At 42.3% G+C, this 20194-nt stretch overlaps 1 protein-coding gene across 4 annotated transcripts in view; it reads right to left on the bottom strand.

The window, feature by feature from the left end:
• Positions 1-4365: 4365 nt before the first annotated feature.
• BOD1 (biorientation of chromosomes in cell division 1) overlaps positions 4366-20194 on the bottom strand; it is a 34271-nt gene continuing 18442 nt past the window's right edge. Inside the window, exons 4-5 of one of the 4 annotated variants that reach the window (XM_078385782.1) lie at positions 7773-7860; positions 6949-7166 (exon numbers count right to left, since the gene is read on the bottom strand). In XM_078385782.1, coding sequence (XP_078241908.1) covers positions 7149-7166; positions 7773-7860 — 106 coding nt within the window. In that variant the 3' untranslated portion in view covers positions 6949-7148. The other 3 variants (XM_078385783.1, XM_072990229.2, XM_078385781.1) reach the window with 3 other exon arrangements.

Raw genomic sequence — 20194 nt, 5'->3', positions numbered from 1 at the left:
TTTCACAGATTCCCCTTCTGCCTGTTCTCAAATCAGCTGTCCAGAAGGCAATTTTGGCCCTCTCCCAACCCTTGCATGCTTTGCCTTTATGACATCACAGGGACCCCCAAAGCATAAATGCTGTGTGAAGCATTTTCCCCCCTTAAATACAGTATTTGGGATGTGGGGATGCTAGGAGTCTTACTTGGACCCCTGGAGAGGTACAGGCAGTCTGTAGGCAACACAGCCTAGCTGAATTAAACAGTGTTGTAATGATCTCCATAGACTGTCTAAACTCTAGCTCTAATTCATGAGGAATGCTAGTTATTTTGCCCTTCAAATATTTTTTAGGTATGTGTATCACTGATAGTTTACTGCAGTGTTAAAAAAAAAATCACTACCTCTGCTCCTCCATGGAGGAAGTGTTCAACTGGCCAAGAGCCTGAAGTGGCTCACTTATTAAGCCACTTCATGATATCAGAAATTCAAACTGGAAGGAGCCTTGACTACTGGGAAGGTTCACTTTTGGTCACTTCCCAGCAACTACACATACTTGAAATGGATCAAACCAGAGCAACCCTATCCGCATCAAAAAACAGGGTCTCAGAAAGATGCAAGTAGGAACACTCCAAGAATTATCTGGGTCTCTCCAGCAATCACATTGTGTGATTGCCATAAAGAACCAATCTGTCACCACAGCAGATTAAACAGCAGGCTAAATGCCCATCTGATCACAACTTTAGCCTTTCAAGTAGAAGCTAAAATGACTGAACCAAGGCTGTTGTATGTTGAGCATAGTGGATGATATCCAGTAGAAAGTCACAAGTAGACCCATTAAATCAATGGAGATATGGTGACTCAGCTCCTCCATAAGTTCCACTGATTCAATGGGCCTACCCTAGTTGTGACTTACTGTTGGGTTTCACCCAATATGAGAGAACAAGATCATTGGAGAAGAAAACAATGGAAAGCAGAAATGGAAAGCTGGAGGAAAAGAGAAAACTGAGATGAGCTATGGTCTTGAGTTTGCAAGACTGGGCCTGTTGTTGACAAGACCTTTCGATGGTCATATATCGAAAGCAATTTGACACCGTGCCAGTTGAAAGCTCCTCATTAAAATTAACATTGGCTAAAACATCCTTATTTTTGCTCCTGTGGGTATCCAGGAGCAGCAGTTTTGCTTTGCTTTTTACTTAAAAAAATAAAACCATAAGTTCCTATCCGTACATGTCCCATTTATTTTTTTTAAAAAAATAAAAAAGACTGGAAAAAAAGCAGATAGGGGAGAGGCTGGGAGAAAAAATGGCCCCAGTTCCCTCCCTCTCTCTGGGTTTCCCACATCTATCATAGAGAGACTGCCACCAGCCACTTTCATCAGCTCTTCCAATGCCAGTAGCAGTAAGTCTTCCCATTCCCACCAGGAAGAGAGTGGGCAGCAGAAAGGGGTGGGAGCCCAACAAAACCCTTCATCTGTCCTGTACAAGCACTCTCAAATACACAGTCATAGACAAGGAATCTAGAGAAGGGGAAGGAGGAAAAGAGGATGCTTAAGCATTATAGCAATTTGCTGTCCCTGGCCCTGGGATCTAAGCAGGTCATGTCCTTAGATAACCTACCTTTAGATGGCCACATCCAGCTTTGATCTGGGACAATTCCAAAGCCTGCTTCCAAAAATATGGAAGGTATGGGTGCCGATAGAATCCTAGATTTTATTCCATTACAGACAAGCATGATATTGATCTAAAACTGATGTCTGCTTTCAGTTACTACAGAGTTAATTTTTTTCCATAGAAAACTGGGGTTAAAATGGATGTACTTATTAATGTTCATTAGAGACCCCCTCCAAGAATTCCATTATTCCCCTGTCCTTAGTATTTCGAACCTCTCTTTTTCCATCCACTTTAACCACTGATGGTAATAAGCAGTTTCAGAGGAACAGGGCTTGAAAACTAGATGAGAAAGGAACCTTTACCTTTCCACTGTCAAATCCTGGAATTAAAACTCATTAAACAGCTATATCTGGATTGGAAAAAAATTATATTTCTGGATTTCAAAGCAGCAAACAAATGATTCTACTGCAAAGGATTGATCCTGAATCAAGAATGTAAAACAGCCAGTCCCTCCACCCAGAAAAACAATCCCCACTGCCCAGTCACTTCCAAGACCACATTTTATTTCCAAAGGTGGAGAATCATGTTAAATTGTTCTCTGCAGCAACCTCAATTTCCAGCATTTAAAAATTAAAAATAACTTTCCAGCTGATATACTGGAAGGCCAATAGTGGTAAAGTGCTAAAACATCACCATAGTTCAATATCCGACTAACAAAACACTCTCCAGCCTGGTGGTCTCCAGATGCTTTGTTGCCTGAAGGGTTCTGGGAGTTGTAGCGCAACACATCTGGAGGGCAACAAGTTGGGGAAGGCCACACTGACCTGGGGTTTTTTATCACACAGTTACTGTATGTCGGATGTCATAGCTAGAACTTGGAAAGCTGCTTTTTAAAAGTAATATGTTCCTCTTTGTTATAGTAGCTGGCTATATAGCTCGGTGAATTGTAGTACCAAGGTGTAGAGTCAGGGACTAGGAGAAAGTCTGATTTTCCACTGTGCCTCCTAGGAGAAAAGCCAACCTGTGAAGCACTGGGCAGGCTATACAGTCCCAGGTCACCTTAGAAGAAAGGAATGGTCACTTTTCAGTACTTTATAACTTGGAAACCCAGCCATGAACAGTACAGTAAATCTCAACGGTACAAATTTATTTATTTATTTATTAATAGTGTTTCAAAAGTTACTATTATTTCTCTTTATTGCATTGAAAAAAAAACTTCTGCCCCTTGTTACATTGCTCATTCCTTTTCAGTTATTTTCCATTACTGGTGAGAATTTTCTGACTGAGAGAGAACGGCACAGCTAACATTTTTACCTCTAAAATTGTCTTGAATGCTCTTGAAAAATAACTTTTGAAGGTAATTAGAATGCATCACCCCTTATACCAACAAAGTAACATCACTGCTAGTTGTTACATTACATTCCTTCTTAAATATAACTACACCTTCAATACATTAAGAAGTAACTAGCTACAGATAACTGATACTTGTAAATCATGACTTCTAAGCTTTGCTTATGGGCAGGTCAAGGTTAAATTATTTCCAGCCCAGTCATAAATACTGTATGTTCCTTTGGAAATCTCATGGCATCAATGTGACTTATTCCCAAGTAAGAATGCACAGGATTTCAGCCACAGCCAGTCTGGAAGTTTTCCTTTTTGGTACAAGTAGACCATAAAATTTTGCCGACATTATCTGCCACTCCCTGATCAAAAGGAACATTTTGAAGTGGAAAATCAGGCTTAGCAGCAAAATGAGATGCTATTTTAAATGGAGAAATAACAATTTCATCTAATAAAACACTCAAAGGCTTCAGAACCTCAAGGACTCCATGAAACTTTATGACTTATGCCTGACTACTCCCTTTTACACAGGAGCAGAATATAACTCTCTTCGCCGTGATGATAATGAGTGTGTAAATTCCAGTATTAATAATACTGGGGTTTGGCAAGGAGTTTTGTCATCTGCTAAAAGGCTTTGAAATGTGATGTTTATTTCTGGATAGGATACTGATTGGCATCATGCAGGAATGGAACCACTTCTGTCCATCTAGCCCTGTGGGTTCATTTGGTAATGTTTCACTCCAGTCCGGAGAGATGTGACCAGAGGACCTTTTTTTTAAAACTGATCTAGCTCAGCAGAGGCTTAAATGTACATTGCTTGCAGAATTCAGGATCAACCTGAGACAAAGGATAGGATGCTGACCCCTTCCAATTACAGAAGCTGACTGGACTAGCAAATCATGGAGTGTCATCTCCCGCCATACCGAAGCCAGCAAACTATTTGAGGGGATTCAGGACGAGCCTGAAAGCTGATACTCCTTTGCCCTCCAGCAAAAGGGAACACCTAAAGAACTCCTGGAGAGTTCAGGGGAGGAGTCTACCGCTGCCACCTCATCATCTGGTGCCTGAGATAGTTGTCTCAGTATGCCTCATGATAGGACCGGCCCTGGCAGAATTCCCACTCAGCTGGCCTCTTGTTCCAAAATGAGTGTTTTAGGTCAAAATATATTTAGAAACAAATCTATCAATTCTAAAGGAAATCAACCCTGAGTGCTCACTGGAAGGACAGATCCTGAAGCTGAGGCTCCAATACTTTGGCCATCTCATGAGAAAAAAAGACTCCTTGGAAAATACCTTGATGTTAGGAAAGTGTGACGGCAAGAGAAAGGGACGACAGAGGATGAGATGGCTGGACAGTGCCATTGAAGCAACCAACATGAATTTGACACAACTCCGGGAGGCAGTGGAAGATAGGAGGGCCTGGCGTGCTCTGGTCCATGGGGTCACAAAGAGTCGGACACGACTAAATGACTAAACGAACGAACGATATTTAGAAATGCATACTTTGTTAGAAAAATGCTTGTAGAATCACACTGCTGCAGAGCTGAAAGGGACCCAAAGGGTCAAGGAGTCAAAATGCTTAGTGAAGTAGCAAATCCACAACTGACAGATGGCCATCCCAACCCCTTTCATAAACCTCAGTGGGAAGATTGTGCACCACGTTTCAAGACAGTCTAGTCTATGGCTGAACAACTCTTGCTCTTCCTACAGTCAAATTTTATTTCCTTATAATTTAGATCCATTAGTTTAGGTATTACTTCTCTGAAGCCAAAGAAAAAAGCGTGTTCCATCTTCCATGTGACAGTCCTTCAAATATATAAAAATGACTCACCGCTTGATCTTCTTTTCTCCAAACTAAATATGTTCACTTCTTTCAAGGTGTCCTCATAGGGTTTGGTTTCTAGACTCCTCACCATCTTGGTCACGCTGGATAAGTTCCAGTTTGACATCATTTTTAAACTGTGGTGCCTAAAGCTGGCGACTGTATTCCAGGTGAGTTCTGATGAAATACAACAGAGTGGTGTTCTTACCCCTCTTGATCCAAATACTATATTTCTGTTGACGCAGCCTAGTATTGCATTAGGGTTTGGTGTGTGGGTTTTTTTTTAATATATATATATTATATATATTGCCGTGTGTGGGTTTGAAAGTGGCCTCACTTGGTTTCGACAGAGATACCGGAGGTTCTTGTTGTGCAAAATCAAAACTAGGCTTTATTGAAACATGAAACATTAAGTCATCGGATTCTAACTCAACTCCAACTTTATTGCTCATGACCAATGGGTCCCACGAGGGCATCCAAACATCCTTATTAAACGGGTTGTAATCAAAGTCATTCCAAGGTCCTTTGGTAAAGGGGTTACTGCCATCTAAATCAAAGGGTTCCGTCCCCGGTTCTAGTATTGGGATTGTCTCCTCATCTCTCCCCTCTGGATCATAGGGGTCTTCTTCTCCTCGAAGAGGGGCCCACAGTCCATCAGGAACCCTCTCCTCTGGGCTTCCTCCAGACGCCTTTCTCTCTCTTCTCCCTCGACTGCCTCCTTCTCTTCCTGGAGTCTCCGACGCCACTCCCGTGCCTCTGACTATCCCCTGTACAAAGTCGAGGGGGAAGCCCCTTTCTTCCCCAATAATCAGCCTCTTCCTGTGGAACCCAGATCTTTTCCCATCTCCCGGTCCAGGGGTCCTCAATCCAAATCATCTCCCAATCCCCCAGTATCACGTCTACCCCTCCTTTTATTTATTTATTAAATTTATACCCCGCCCATCTAGACCGAAGTCTACTCTGGGCAGCTAAAAATTAAAAATGGTATAAAAACAATATAATTAAATTAAGAACAATAGTAATATAGTTCAAGATGGGGTGGGGGAATTCCAGTGATGACAGGAGGGAAAGCCTGCCTAAAGAGCCAGTTCTTTAGTTTGCTCTTAAAAACATCCGCTGAGGGAGCCAGACAGATCTCTGCGGGCAGAGCGTTCCAATGGCAAGGGGCCACTGCCAAGAAGGCCTGGTTTCTTGTTCTTTCTCTCTGGGCCTCCCTCAGCATTAGGCCCCTCAGCCACCCTTCCTGGCTAGAATGAGTGGTTTGGGTAGATCTAGGTGGGAGGAGGCGTTCCACTAGATTTCGAGGTCCTAAACCATTTAGGGCTTTATATGTCATCATTAACACTTTGAAATCAATGCGGAAATGAACCGGCAGCCAATGCAAGGCAGCCACAGTGAGGCAAATGTGCTGATATTTTCTCATCCCACTGAGAAGTCTGGCCAACGCATTCTACATCATTTCCTGCCTCCACGATGGTTCTTCCCCTTTCCTCTCTTCCCACCATTTCTCTCTCTGTCTGAATGGCTACTGTCACTTTAGACAGTCCCCGTTCTAGCTCACGGGTATCCACTCCCCATTGTATCATTGCGATGGGTGGTGTAAGTGGGTCTGTTTGTGCCTCCTGTTCTTTCCTGAGGGAGGACGACAGTCCTGCGAGGGCTTTTACCCTCTCGCCTCGTGTCTCACATGCTGCCATACCACAGTGTTGATTCATGTTTAACTTGTGGTTTACTAAGACCCCTGTATCCTTTTCACATGTCCAAATCAGGTATCCCCAGTCCTACATTTTTGCATGTGATCTATCCTATCTAAATGCAATTTTTATGTTTTTTTCCTATTGAAACTAATTTTGTTTGTTACTGCCCAGTTCTCCAGTTTGTCAAGATCACTTTGAATTCCAGTTCTATTGTTCAATGTATGAGCTGCCTTTTCAATGTATGAGAATCCTCCAGCACCCCACTTGTCACTTCTGTTCAGAATGCTGAGGACCCACTGGTGAACCCTACAACCCATGTGCCAGCTACAAATGCAGCTTACGAGTGGCATTATATAGCCTACATTTTTGCAGGTTGACCTATAAAGAATATCATGGGGGACTTTGTTGAAAATCTTGCTGAAATGGAGATATAGTACATCCATGGCATGCCCCTGATCTACAAAATTTGTAATTCTGTTTAAAAAGAGAGAGAGAGAGATGATTATTCTGGTATGACATTTATGCTGGTTCTTAGTAGACACCACATTCTTTCCCAAGCACTTGCAAACTGACTGTTTAATTATCCATTTTCTGGTATTGATAACAATCTGGCTGGTTGGTGGTTGACTTGGCCGTCCCCCTGCTTTGTCACCTCCAGACTTCAAGAATCTAAGTTGTTTTCCAGGAATTCTAGTAGTGTTAAGTAGAACAGTTTTCCTTTTGGGAAAAAACAGATGCAAAAATGTTAGACTTTCTCTTCATCATTAGCTAGCATTTCTACATCCTTTGCATACAGCAGGTCTACTGCTTCCTTGTTCTTCCTTTTGCTCCATGCGCAGCTGAACTGTGGCCTTTTGTTATTTTTAACCTCTCCTGCAAGTCTGAGCTCATTCTGAACTTCATCCCTCCTGACCTTCTCTCAATGAATACTGGCTACTTCTTAGTACGCTTGTTTATAGAGTCCCCCCCCATCTCTTTCCAGAGATGCCCCTTTTAAATCTCAGCTCACCTGAAGGCTCCTTTATGCAGTCATTTAGATGATTTCCTCCCCCTCCCAGGAGCTGTTTGCAATTGTGCTTTCAGAGTATCTCACTTTTAAGAAAATCCCATCCATCAAACCTGTAACAAACTTGTTCCTTCCAAATCCTATGTAATGCAACCCATCCCTTGCCAAGAATCTTTCTTCATGGAAGTGTAGACTGTAACCTAAGGAGCCAAACCTTTCTCACAATAACATCTGCCCCACCAGTTGTTCACTTCCAGTACTCCCCTCTTTCTTCTGGGGTCACAATCGTCAACAGCAAGAAACAATGAATAAACCACCTGTGCTCCAAGGTCCTTTGCCTTCCTACCCAGAACCTCACAGTGACTTGCATGTCGATGACAATTTTTGGCAGCATTATTTGTTTCTCTATGGAACAGAAGGAAAGGTTGGGGTCAATAGGTCTGGTGAGTCTTTGCAAGGTCTCTGTCACAGGTTGGATCTTTCCACCAGGAAGAGGCCCATCTCCCGACACATCCTGTGAGATCCACAAGCTGCTGCTTCTGTCTCGCTTAGCAGGAAGTCACCAGCAGCCACCATGTCTGCTCACCTGGGAAGTGGCAGAAATCTTTCCCTCCACAGAACCCTCCACAGCCACTTCTATTCTCCTTGCTGCCCCTGTTCCAATGTTCTGAACCACCATTTGGGAGGGAACACCCATAATAGTTGCACACTCTGCTCTGCACTTGTCAAACTGCATTTGGAGTACAGTGCTAGGTTCTGAGCATCATGTTTAAGAAGGATATTGACAGTCTGGAGCATGCGAGAAGAGTACATGCATGATGAGGGGTTTGAAATGGAAACCAAGTTCTATGACAAATTGTCGAAAGAGCTGTGTACATTTAGGTGGAAAAGAGGAGAATGAGGGGAAGAATGAGAACTTTGTCCGAAAACCTGAAAAGCTCCCTTTCAGAAGGTGGAATAGATTTGTTCTCTGTTTCTCAAGGAGGCAGAACTAGAATTAGTTGGAGCAAACTGAAGAAAAGCTGCTTATATTTATTAGTTTATTAGTGTTTATTTGTTGTTTAAATTGAATTAAATTGATTATTGAATCTTCATGATATTATAACCTGCAAAGAATAATGGCCTGACCATTAGGTGGACAGGGTGAATGAATGAATGAATGAATATTTTAACAATAAGAACACTTCAACATGAGAAGAAACTGCGTTGGGAAACAGTGGCTCACATTCACATGAGGTATAGTATTTCACAAGAGGCTGAATGGCTGCCTGTCCAAGATGATATTAAACCACTTCTAAGCCACCTTCCATGAGTTTGGTTATTTTATTAGAAGATTGACCCATAGCCTGTCTTTCAAGATAAAACTGCTATAGGAAATTCTAAAGTAACCTACAACTTATTTTTTTAAAATCAGTTTTCATTATTTATTTATTTATTTATTTATTTACAATATTTTTTAGCCGCACCATTGCCAGTGGCTTCATTAGAAGGAAAGTCCATGCTTTTGGATTTTTGACCACAGTTCCCATAATTGTTGTGGCCAATTCCGCCTTTTACCAGCTGTGGCGGATCACACACCACCACCCCTATCTTGACAGGAAATCCCTCTCAACTTTGGGCCATGAGCTTATAATCTCAAAAAACGACTATTGCAATACTCTCTACATGGGGCTATCCTTGAAGGCAGTTTGGAAGCTGCTTCTGGTGTAGAATGCAGCTGCCAGGTTGATCTCTGGAACATCTTTATACAACTATATAACTCCTGTACTGGCCCATCTACACTGGCTGCCTGTATGCTTCCAAGCCAAATTCAAGGTGCTTAAGTTGGCATTTAAAGCCCTTCACCATTTAGGACCTTGTTACCTATCTGAGTGCCTCTCCCTCAAAACATCTGCCCACCCCACCCACACAGCCGGGGGGGGTCTTGGAAGTCTGCCACTCATAACCAGGCTTCTCTGTGGAGGCCACCGCTCTGGAATTCCCTTCCACCAGAGGTGAGTTTACCCCCATTCCTCCTTGGTTTTAGGAGGCAACTTATGACCTGGCTGTTCTCCCAAGCCCCTCTGTTGCTTGTTCTAAAATAATGCAGTGTATCCCTCTTGGCCCACCAACCACAGATATTTCTTTCTCAGCCTTCATGTCTCTCTTGTCCATCGCAACCTAGGACCATGCTTCTCATGGTCCCAGAATTTGGATTTCTTTCCTTTTGATTTTTTTATTGTTGTTAATAAAATATTATAATATAATATAATATAATATAATATAATATAATATAATATAATATAATATAATATAATATAATATAATATAATATAATATAATATAATATTATTATATTATAAAATATTATAATGTTTTGTTGTGTCTGCTACCCAGTGTAGTAGTTTTGCTACTAGTTGGATGGGATTTTAAAAACAGACAGGCAGGCAGGCAGGCAGGCAGGCAGGCAGGCAGGCAGGCAGGCAGAATGGGTTGTTCCCATTCTTGGAGAATAACACTTGGAAAATGTACTTGCTTTGGACTGAAATGCCCAAATTTCCCAGTCAGCCCCATTGGGCAAATGATGGGAAATGCAGTTCCCCTAGCTGAAGGATTCTTGGGAGTTGTAGTCCAACATTTTTAACTTTTCTGAGCTCTGCCCAACAGCATTGTTGTTGGTCCACTAGAAGGAAGAAGCAAAACAAAATCCAAAATCCGGGGGAAGCTAGGTAAAATCTGTAAGTGTGTAAAAACATTAAAGAGTTCTGGAGAACTTGGGAGCCTGCACTCTCCTGTGGACTTTTACTTGTCCTAATAAGCCTATTTTGTTCAAGAAGAGTGACAGAATTGTCAACGTTCTGTATATCCAGAAGGAAATTATATATTGTCAGCACTATCCTTTCTTCCACGACTAGGGTGGAAGGCTTTTGAATGACACTCACCACCTGGATTTTGCTTTGTATTGTATTGGCTGAAAGGAGCTAGAAGAACCTTTTTGCTGCCACCTACTGGTTGGAGTATTGCAAGACATCTAATTTGCTGTTGCCAGCAGCTTAAAAGGGCATCTATTAGGGATGGGACTTCCATGTTTCAACCAAAGGATAAAAACACAATAAAGGCTCTTTTTTCATGTTTGTGTTCTTTCATGGTTTCCCTAAAGACAGCCTCTAGAATACAAATGGTTTGTATTAATGAAGAAAGGATACATGAATATCTTATGTTCTCATAAGCTTCCCTCTTTTGGTTGTTGTGGGTTTTTTGGGCTCTTTGGCCGTGTTCTGACAGCACTGTCCTCTGAAGATGCCGGCCACAGAGACTGGCAAAACGTTAGGAAGAACAGGCGTCAGAATACAGCCAAAGAGCCCGAAAAACCCAGAACAACCATTAGATCCTGGCCATGAAAGCCTTCGCGAATACATTTCCCTCTTTTGTTTAATCTTTCTTTCACCCTTTGTCAAATTGCTTGAGAAATGTTTCATTCAACAACATTGTGAGGGCTGCTGTCAACAGCCAATCAGAATGTCTGAGGGTGGTGGGAATTTTGAATATGTAAAAGGACTTGGATTGGTTGGAACCCAATGACGAGTGCTCTTTCTTTCCTTCAGCCATTCCTTATGGGTGTGCATGCTCCTCGCACCTTCCATCTTGGATTGTGCTGCCTGGCTCTGTGCCTCCATCCTGGAATCTTTTCTTTTCTGCTTTTTCCTTTCATTTTGGGGAGGATTTTCTCCCCTTTCTTTGCATTGTTTTTGCTGCTGCCAACAGCTGGCCTGCTTGTGCCACCTTGCCTCTTGGGATTATTTTTTGGACACCACCTTCTGATTTCTTTCAGGATTTTTCTCCTTCTTTTTCCTGGTCTTCCTAATGGACTCAAGAAACAGCAGATAAGTGGTGAGGAGAGAGAAATCTCCCCATATTTTAGTAATTTTGGTTCAGGGAGACTTTGATTATATTATTTACCCTTAATTGCCAGCTTTCTTTTCTTATTCTTTGGTTGGGGATCTCTGCATGTGAGTTTTGTTTTGCTATTTTTGCCTGTATATGCATGAGGGTGCTTTATCTATTCAACTGTTTCTTTAAAAATTGTTATTTGGTTAATTTATTCTGTATTCTGTTAAAAATGCATATTCTGATGTAGTTTTGTTGTTGCTGTTTTGACTGTTTGTTTGGTCATTGTTATTGCTGGTTGTACTTTTGCCTGTTCTTGGACTAAACTAACTCTCCCTTGCTTTCCACCTGATTTTTTCTTTCTTCTTCTTTTAGGTTTTACAGATTCTTCAAGGCTTTTGGACTACAAATTCCAGAAAACCCAAACGGAGGAGGAATGAAACCATGACTTGAAAGAAGTTGTTTCTTTCATGTTAAACAAGAAGACCAATGCACAAAAATATGAAAAAGGAAGAGGTACCCCTTAGAATCTGAAATTAAACAAATGTGATAATTTTTTGCAGTACACACCCCTAATATCTATTAGTTACATTTACATCCTGTTTTTCCTCATGAGCTCAAGAGAGCACATGGCTTTCCTTCTCCCCAATTAATCCCCAAAGCATGTCTGTGAGGTAGATCAGACTAAGAAAGAGTGACTAACTGAAGGCCACCCAGTGAGTCGCATGAGCTCAGTAGCAACTTGAACCTGGTTATGTCAGAAACGTGCATTCAATATTTTTATAAATGACTTGGATGAGGGTGTGGGCAGGATGCTCATCAAATCTGCAAATGACTGCAAATGTGAAAGGGTAGCTAATACTTCAGAAGACAGAATCAGAATTCAAAAAGGCCTTAAAAGATTGGACAATTAGGCAAAGAAGAAAAATATAAACTCCTGCACTTCAGCAGTAAAAATGGGATGTAAGCAGTAGTAGTTATGAAAAGGGTCTAGATATGATGTGGCCGGAGGGGGGTGGGTGGGAAGCCTGATGCTATACTAAGTGGCATCAATACAAGAATAGCACTTGTATGTTCTGCTATCTCTCTCTCTCTCTCTCTTTTATTTAAAACTAGTAACACTTCTATTAGTTGAGGGATCTCTTGGGAATGTCAAGGGAAGCAATAGTACCACTCTACTCCGGTCAGCCCTGACCTGGAATACACACCCCAGTTCTGTGTACCACCATTTAAGGAGGACATTGAGAAGCTGGAATGTGCCTGTGAGGATAACAAAAACTTTGGAAATTAAGCGCTATCAAGAACAGTTGAGAGAACTGGGCATGTTTAGCTTGGAGAAGAGAAGACTGAGAGAGAATATGATAGCACTTAATCTTCAAGTATCTTCAAATATCTGAAGGGCTATCACAAAGGAAAGATTGAGCAAGTACAGTACCTTTTTTTGCAGTTCCAGAAGGGACGATACAAGGCAATAGACTGAAATTGTGAGAAGATTTCACCTACGTTTTAGGAGGAACTTCTTAAGCGTAAGAGCTCTTAAGCAGTGCCATGGACAGCCTTGGAGGGTAGTGGATCCTCTTTCCTTTTTAAAAAAACAGCAGGGATCTCAGGGATGCTTTAGCTATGGATTTCCTGCTTGAACAGGGAGTTGGACTTAATGATCCTGCAGGCGCCTTCCAGCTCTACAGTTCTGCAAGTCTACCATGCAGGCATCTACTACTTATACCTGGGAATGCCTCTATGACAGCTGCCCAAATCTATTGGGTTGCCATCCCAACTTCCCTGTTTGACACATTATCCAATTCTTTCTACCAATTCCAGGGCTATAATATCTGTCCTCTCCTGTCCTGACCCACCATTGGAAGGTGCCAGCCTTACTTGGCTATTCTTTCCCTCCATCCCACACTCTTTATACTTCAGCAAGTAATCTACCATGAAACCCCTCCCCTCTAATTCTTTTTAAAATTGCTCCTCCCCCAAAAAACATTCCTCCTTATCTATTCCATATAAAAAATCCCCACTTCCTTGCTGATAAGAACATCAGGCCAAGGGCCCATCTAGTCCAGCTTCCTGTATCTCACAATGGCCCCACCAGATGCCTCTGGGAGCACATGAGACAACTGGATACCTGTCTCTTGATTCCCCTCCCCTGCATCTGACATTTGGAGGTATCTTCCTTCTGAGCCTGAAGATTATACATCCCCGTCATGCTTGTAACCTGCAATGGACTTTTCCTCCAGGAATCTGTCCAATCCCCTTTTAAAGGCATCTAGGTCAGATGCCATTACCACATCCTGTGGCAAGGAGTTCCACAAACTAACACTGGGTAAAGAAATAGTTTTTTTGTCTGTGTGGACTTGAGATGTCCCCTGGTTCTGGTACTGCATGAGAGGGAAAAGAGTTTCCCTCTATCCATTCCCTGCATAATTTTATGCATCTCAATCATGTCCCCCCTCAGGCGCCTTTTCTCTTGACTAAAGAGCCCCAAATGCTGTAGCCATTCCCCATAAGGGTGGTGTCCCAGCCCAGTCATCATTTTAGTCATTCTCTTCTGCACCTTTTCCAGTTCCACTATGTCTTTTTTTTTAAGGTGTGGTGACCAGAACTGTACGCATTACTCCAGGTGTGGTCTTACTAGCGTTTTGTAAAATGGCATTATAATGATGGCTGTTCTATTTTCAATCCCCTTTTAAATGATACCTAGCATGGAATTGACCTTCTTCACTGCCGCCACACACTTCTAAAAACTACTAACTTCCACCAGAGTATTCATGCTGGCTAGATTTAATGCACTACTGTCGGCCATTCTATTTGGAAGATTTTACAGAACCCCACAAACCTCAGACGATGCCCGTGTAGCCAAGGAGCCATTGAAACAGTCTCCCATGTCCTTTTGAACTGTTCTTTCTATAGTAGCCTTTGAGCAAGATTTCTTGATCCATTCCTCTCTAATCCTCAAGATCTCTCCGACAATGCCAAGGTTCACCTTTTAGTCCACAGGGAAAACAACTATGTTACTACTCAGGTTGCTTGTTTTTTTACAAACTGCGATCCAAATTAGAGAGGCTATTTCCCAGGCATAGACCGTGTCTGTATTAATTCCCCCCCCCCCATTTCAATTTGGTTTTAAAAGTTGTACCATATAGTTTACTTTTGGGCTAAAGTATACTGTTCTTTTTCAATGCCAATAAAGGTCCGTATGTATGTATGTATGTATGTATGTATGTATGTATGTATGTATGTATGTATGTATGTATGTATGTATGTATGTATGTATGTATGTATGTATGTATGTATGTATGTATGTATGTATGTATTCCCAACTTCCAGAAATAGTATATTATTGTCAACCTATTGTCACTGGTCTATGCTGAGTTCACCTTATGTTTCAGATACCACTGCCAGGAGGCTACATATCATTGGGGTAGAGGGCGAGGGCTGGCCCTACCATTAGGCAGATTGAGGCAGGCAGGCAAACTCAAGAAGCAGACCCCGAGGGAGACCAGCACTGTGACCACCACATGATCTGCCGTGCATCCTTTATTTCAGACTAAAACACTCCCTTACTCTGCCTAATGGTAGGCCGTCATGGCTTTTTGTTGCCAGTGTTGAAGAAAGATTCATCTGTCAGTCTAGTACAGTAGATGTTTCATATGGAATGTTGCCAGGGAGGTTGTGGCAGCTCTATCTTATCTTTGGCCTTGGCCAGCAAAATGCCTTCTGTTGTCCTTGCCTAGACCAATAATATACAGGCCTCATGTCAATCTTGGAGATGTAGAGGAGACAATTTTTGCTATACAGAGATAACTGAACAGGTGTTTGGCAGTTTCCAGCCCCGCCTCCTCCAGTGGGCACCCACTCAGAGGCAGTGCCCAGAGGAGGTGGGCAGGGAAGCTAGGGCACAGCTTCTAAATGGGTGCCTGCCAGAGGTGGTAGAGCTAGAAACCACTAAAGACCTGTTTGGCTGGTAAACAAACAGGCATGAACCTCTGCACTGCTGGTTCATCCCCATCTCTCTCTATATCCATATATATAGCAACTTCTGACCCTTTGGGAAATCAAAGGTTGTTACACTGGCTGTTTGGAGCAACATAAACATGTGAAACAGTTGTGGATTTGGGAGGTATGAAGCAAGCTGAATTACCGTATTTTTCGCACCATAAGACGCACTTTTTTCCCACAAAACAGGGGGGTGGAAAGTCTGTGCGTCTTATGGAGCGAAGAAAACAGATTATATTTTCCTGTTTTCTTCTCCTAAAAAATTGGTGCGTCTTATGGAAAGGTGCGTCTTATGGAGCGAAAAATACGGGTAAGTTCTGGGAAACTGTATCCCTCTTCCCAGGGAAAAGTATACAGGATAGCAGTTAACGCTGTATGCTGTCAAGTCGGTACTGACTTCTAGAGACCCTAATAAGGCTTTCAAGTTAAATGAGATATTTAGTAATAGTTTTACAAGTGCTACCTTTCCTTAGTTTCCATAACTGAGTGGAGATTCAAACCCAGATCTCCCAAGTCCTAGTCTGCACCACATTGGATATTTTTAGGCTCAAATACCACAGAAAGAAAGAAAAAGGTCTGCAAGGTAAGGCCAAATCTCTTCATGGCCATAGACTTATTCCTCTCTCCAGCTGTGGTGCAAAGAAAATCTTTGGGCAGAAATTTCCTTTGTTGGCTTTAGTATGCATAAGACCCTTGGCTATCCCAATTTCCTTGTTATCTTCTGCCTTCTCGATCCTCCCCTTCTATAAAAAGCATTCATTCTGAGCCCAACATTCGATGTCTAGAAGGTCTTTTATCCTCTGTGGCAGTGGTTCCCAACCAGGGTAACCCAGGTGTTCTTGGACTACAATTCCCCAAAGCTTTCACCACCAGCTGTGCCAGATGTGGATTTCCAGGAGTTGCAATCCATGAACACCTGGGTTACCCAAGGTTGGGAACCACTGCTTTACGGCTAATTTAGGCTGCATTTGCACTTACCATACATAGCACATTCAGGAATAAGAATAATCCCCTCATAGACAAGCATGGGTCAGCTACTTCAGAGATAAATGCAGGTTTATACACAATATGAAATGGGGAAGATCAAGTGATATCTCCCTCTTATGGCTGGTTGTAGTACAACTGCTCACAGGTACAGCAGTTCCTTAAGCCTCACAATCGGAGGATGCATCATTGGTGCAAGAAGATTTTTGTGGGTTTTTTTTTAAGAAAAGAAAAATGATGCAAGGATTAGATAGATGTAACAAGAGAAAAAAAACTGAAATGTCAGGAAGAAAAATTGTACTGCTGTCTCTGTATTAATTTCTCACAACAAACAGCTGCAATGTTTTCTTACCACAGTGAAGCAGTATCCCTTTGATATAAAAGATTGAAACTGCTGCCCAGAATAGAAAGATGAAACCTGTAATCCTCCAGGTTTTGTTCAATGTCAGCTTCCCAACCCTTGCCATAGGGACTGTTAGTGAACAACCCTAACATAAAATGCTATTATGAAAAATCAGATAGGCTCTAAGTAGTGAGCCTCGTAGCAGCTACTTGAAAGGCCACCACAATATATCAAGCATTTTTGTATGACCTCAGACTAAATTTCTGACTAATGTCTACCTGCCATTGCAGCCATCCACTTTCCACCTCCCAGTGTTCCTGGAAGCCTTTGGAAAGCTTCATATTTTTTTGTCTTGCATGATGGTCTCTGAAGTATGTTCCTGCAAGATTCCTTTAGGGTTTTACCAGGTGATAAGACCAGTGAAGGAAGACAGCTTGGTGGTGCACAGCCATAAGATAGCATGAGCTGTGTTCTAGGATATGCTCTCAGTTCAGCCAAAGCAATGATGAGGCTTAATAATTCTCAGCAAACTGGAACCTAACCTAAAATCTTCTACAGTGCTCTAAGGGGAGGTTGTTAATTCAGAGCTGGAGAGATACATAGCATGTAGATGCTCCCAGGGTACATATTTGCTCCTCAAGTTAAAAGCTTCAGGTAGCAGGTGATAGGAAAGATATCCTGAGAACTCTGGACAGCTGTTGCCACTCTGAGGACAACATACTGGGTTGGATGGAACAAAAACCACAGCTATGATTGCAGGGTCATGAACTCTACGTAGGAATAGCTAGCTGGAGAGGATGAGGTGGAACTGAAGTGAATACATGTTGGTTACAGAAGAGAAGAGCATGTCTCCAGCATACCTCTCTCCACATACCCAATCTTGTCTGTGGAAAGCTAAGCAGGGTTGGTTCTGGTTAGTCCTTGGATGGGAGACTACCAAGGAATAACATGGATCTTCTGGTAGGCCTAAACCCTGGAGCTTCATTGCTGCCAGTCAGTATAAAGTGACTTCTTATGTGTCTCATGAGGTAAAGACACTCAGGTTAGTTACAACAGACAGCTGAGGAGAGAGGAACAGGTGGTGATAAGAAGTTTTGGAAAGATGGGAGCTGCCACGTTAATTCTACTTTGAACTTTTAGCATCTGTTAAAATTGTGTTCTTACATTAGGTTCCCTTCACATTTGGTATCTGACCCAAATATTTCAATCCTACTACTTGTAAACTAAACCTAATTCTTGCTTTAGAGAAGAGTGTAGGAATTCACTGTTTTTCAGAAAGAACCAACAATGTGGGGATTTGAATATCCCCCTTGCCTTGGAAGAAATATTTTATTAGCAGTTTCTTGTGTTACACTAGGTTTCTCAGCAGACAAGTCACTGTGGAAAACAGTGCCTCAGAAGTTAGGAAACCATTATTCTTCCTTGAATCCACAGGTGGAATTCAAAATAAGAACTTTTCCTTCCCAATATGTTCTATATGTTTTATTTCAAATAAGCATTCTGCAAGAATAAGAGAGTCCCAACCACCAAGGCTTAAAATAACATGAGAATATAAGAGATTATCTTGCCATTAACTACATTCCATAATTCTGCAATACTGTAGAGTATACGAATATCCCCACACAGGTGCGTTAATGAGGGTCCAGCCCCATGGGACCAGACAGTCCACTCACTGATCCGCCACAGACACAGACGGCGCGATTCTACGTATAGCTCTGCAGTGCGCAATCCACTTGCTACTCCTGGCAGGAGGTGGGAGGACAAGCCTCACTGCAAGGTCGAAGAGTGGCGAGCAGATCGCGTGCTGCAGAGCCATTCATAGAATTGTGCCGTCTATGTCCGATCAGTGAGTGGACCGTCCAGCACCATGGGGCAGGACCCTCGGTAACACCACCTGTGCGGGGATATTCGTACTCGTATATGAATACCTCCATCTCTGCTCTGGAGACTACATCTTCAAATGAGTTCCCTTCCCTCCACTATCTGCAATTTTAAAGCTCCTTCTATGTCCCCTCACATCTAATCTTTTAATATTTACCTTGGCTAGATTTCAAGTTGCTGCTTTCAGAGGTCCATGATTAGCTGCAGAAAGCTGCACATGTATAGTTGACAACTGAAATAGCCTCCAGGGAGCAAGCAATCTTGAATTAACTGGAGCCTGAAACAGCTAGGAGACATACATTATTAAAAACTACCAACTTCTGGATCTCCAGCTCAGCAAAAAAGCCACAAAAAATGTGGGTCAAATGCTTGGAGTCCAGCTGACTCATTTCTTAAGGCGACAGCCTTGCCAGGAGAGCCAGCTGGAGAAAGTTAATTAGCATAACCCACCAGCTATCACTGTGACACCCTTGACCAAAGTGTGACCCACAAGAGGCTGTTAGAATGTGCATCCCAGCAGCTGAGCTGAGGCTGCAGCTGAGTCAGCACAAGCACATGTACGGGCTTTTCCCACATGACCAAAGGCCCAGCATTTGGAAATTATTCCTAGTTTTACATTCAATGCACGATGCCCTGCCCTTACATAGGAACAGCTTTATTGTAAAACATAGGGAAACAGTTGCTTAGGTAGCAAACTGGGTAATGTTTCTTTGCATCCAGCCTGTGTATGGTTGAAAGCGAGAATGGAGAGCCGTCACTTTTGACTTTTTGCTTAGGGATGAAACTGTGTCAGGCTAACGTTGTGCCTGAAGAAAGGCCTCGGCAATAGGCTGCAGCACAGTTCAATCCCTACGTCAGATACTTCAGCATCAAACCCTCATACCACATACTCCTCAGTAGCTGCCAAAAATGAGATGAAAACTTTATTGTCCCTCTCATCCATCTCCTTTTGCCTCAAATCCTATTTTATCCATTTGCCAGTAATGCTATTGATATAGTGTTCCAAATCTCTATCACACACACACACACGCACACAATCTTACTAAACTTCTTAACTACAGCACAACACCATATGTCAGTATTCTCATCTCCCCAACTGCATGTTGGTTCAAAACAGCTGGGGTCAGACTAGGCAATATCTTTGGCAAGGTTTTAGATGAGACACTCCCTCAAGGGATGGATGACATATGTTTCTCATGTAATGAGTTTTCCCTTACCTATATATTGCCTTGCGTTTTGTGTGCTTTGCTTAGTGATTGGTTATCCAAAGGTAAACACTACCTTAATTTGCAAACGGACTGCTGAAGCACTGCTTTGTGAGGAAGTACCATTTTGGGAGAGAACATGTGTTAACAGCAGAGCAAGGACCATTCAACTTGAATGGCATGCTTTAAAAGGCATGGGACCTGGCCTCATAAAACTAGTGGTCAACTGGTAAATCGAAGATTCACACTTCTCGCTTCCCTCTTGGAACATCAAGGAAAAAGGACTAGGAACAGATGCTTCCATACACAACTTTTATCTAAAAGGACTCTGCCAGCTTATGGCTGTAAAATGATGGGCCTGGGGAGATTAGCTCCCATCTTTCTCAGACTTAAGCAGATTAAGGCAGCAGGCCAGAAAAAAGTGGTTTGTGGTTTTTTTGGTCAAACTCTGGTATCATGA

The sequence above is a fragment of the Pogona vitticeps genome, chromosome 2, assembly GCF_051106095.1.
Source record: "Pogona vitticeps strain Pit_001003342236 chromosome 2, PviZW2.1, whole genome shotgun sequence".
Taxonomy (NCBI): domain Eukaryota; kingdom Metazoa; phylum Chordata; class Lepidosauria; order Squamata; family Agamidae; genus Pogona; species Pogona vitticeps.
The sequence above is the reverse complement of the archived record's forward strand: the minus strand, read 5'-3'. Positions and strand labels throughout refer to the sequence as shown.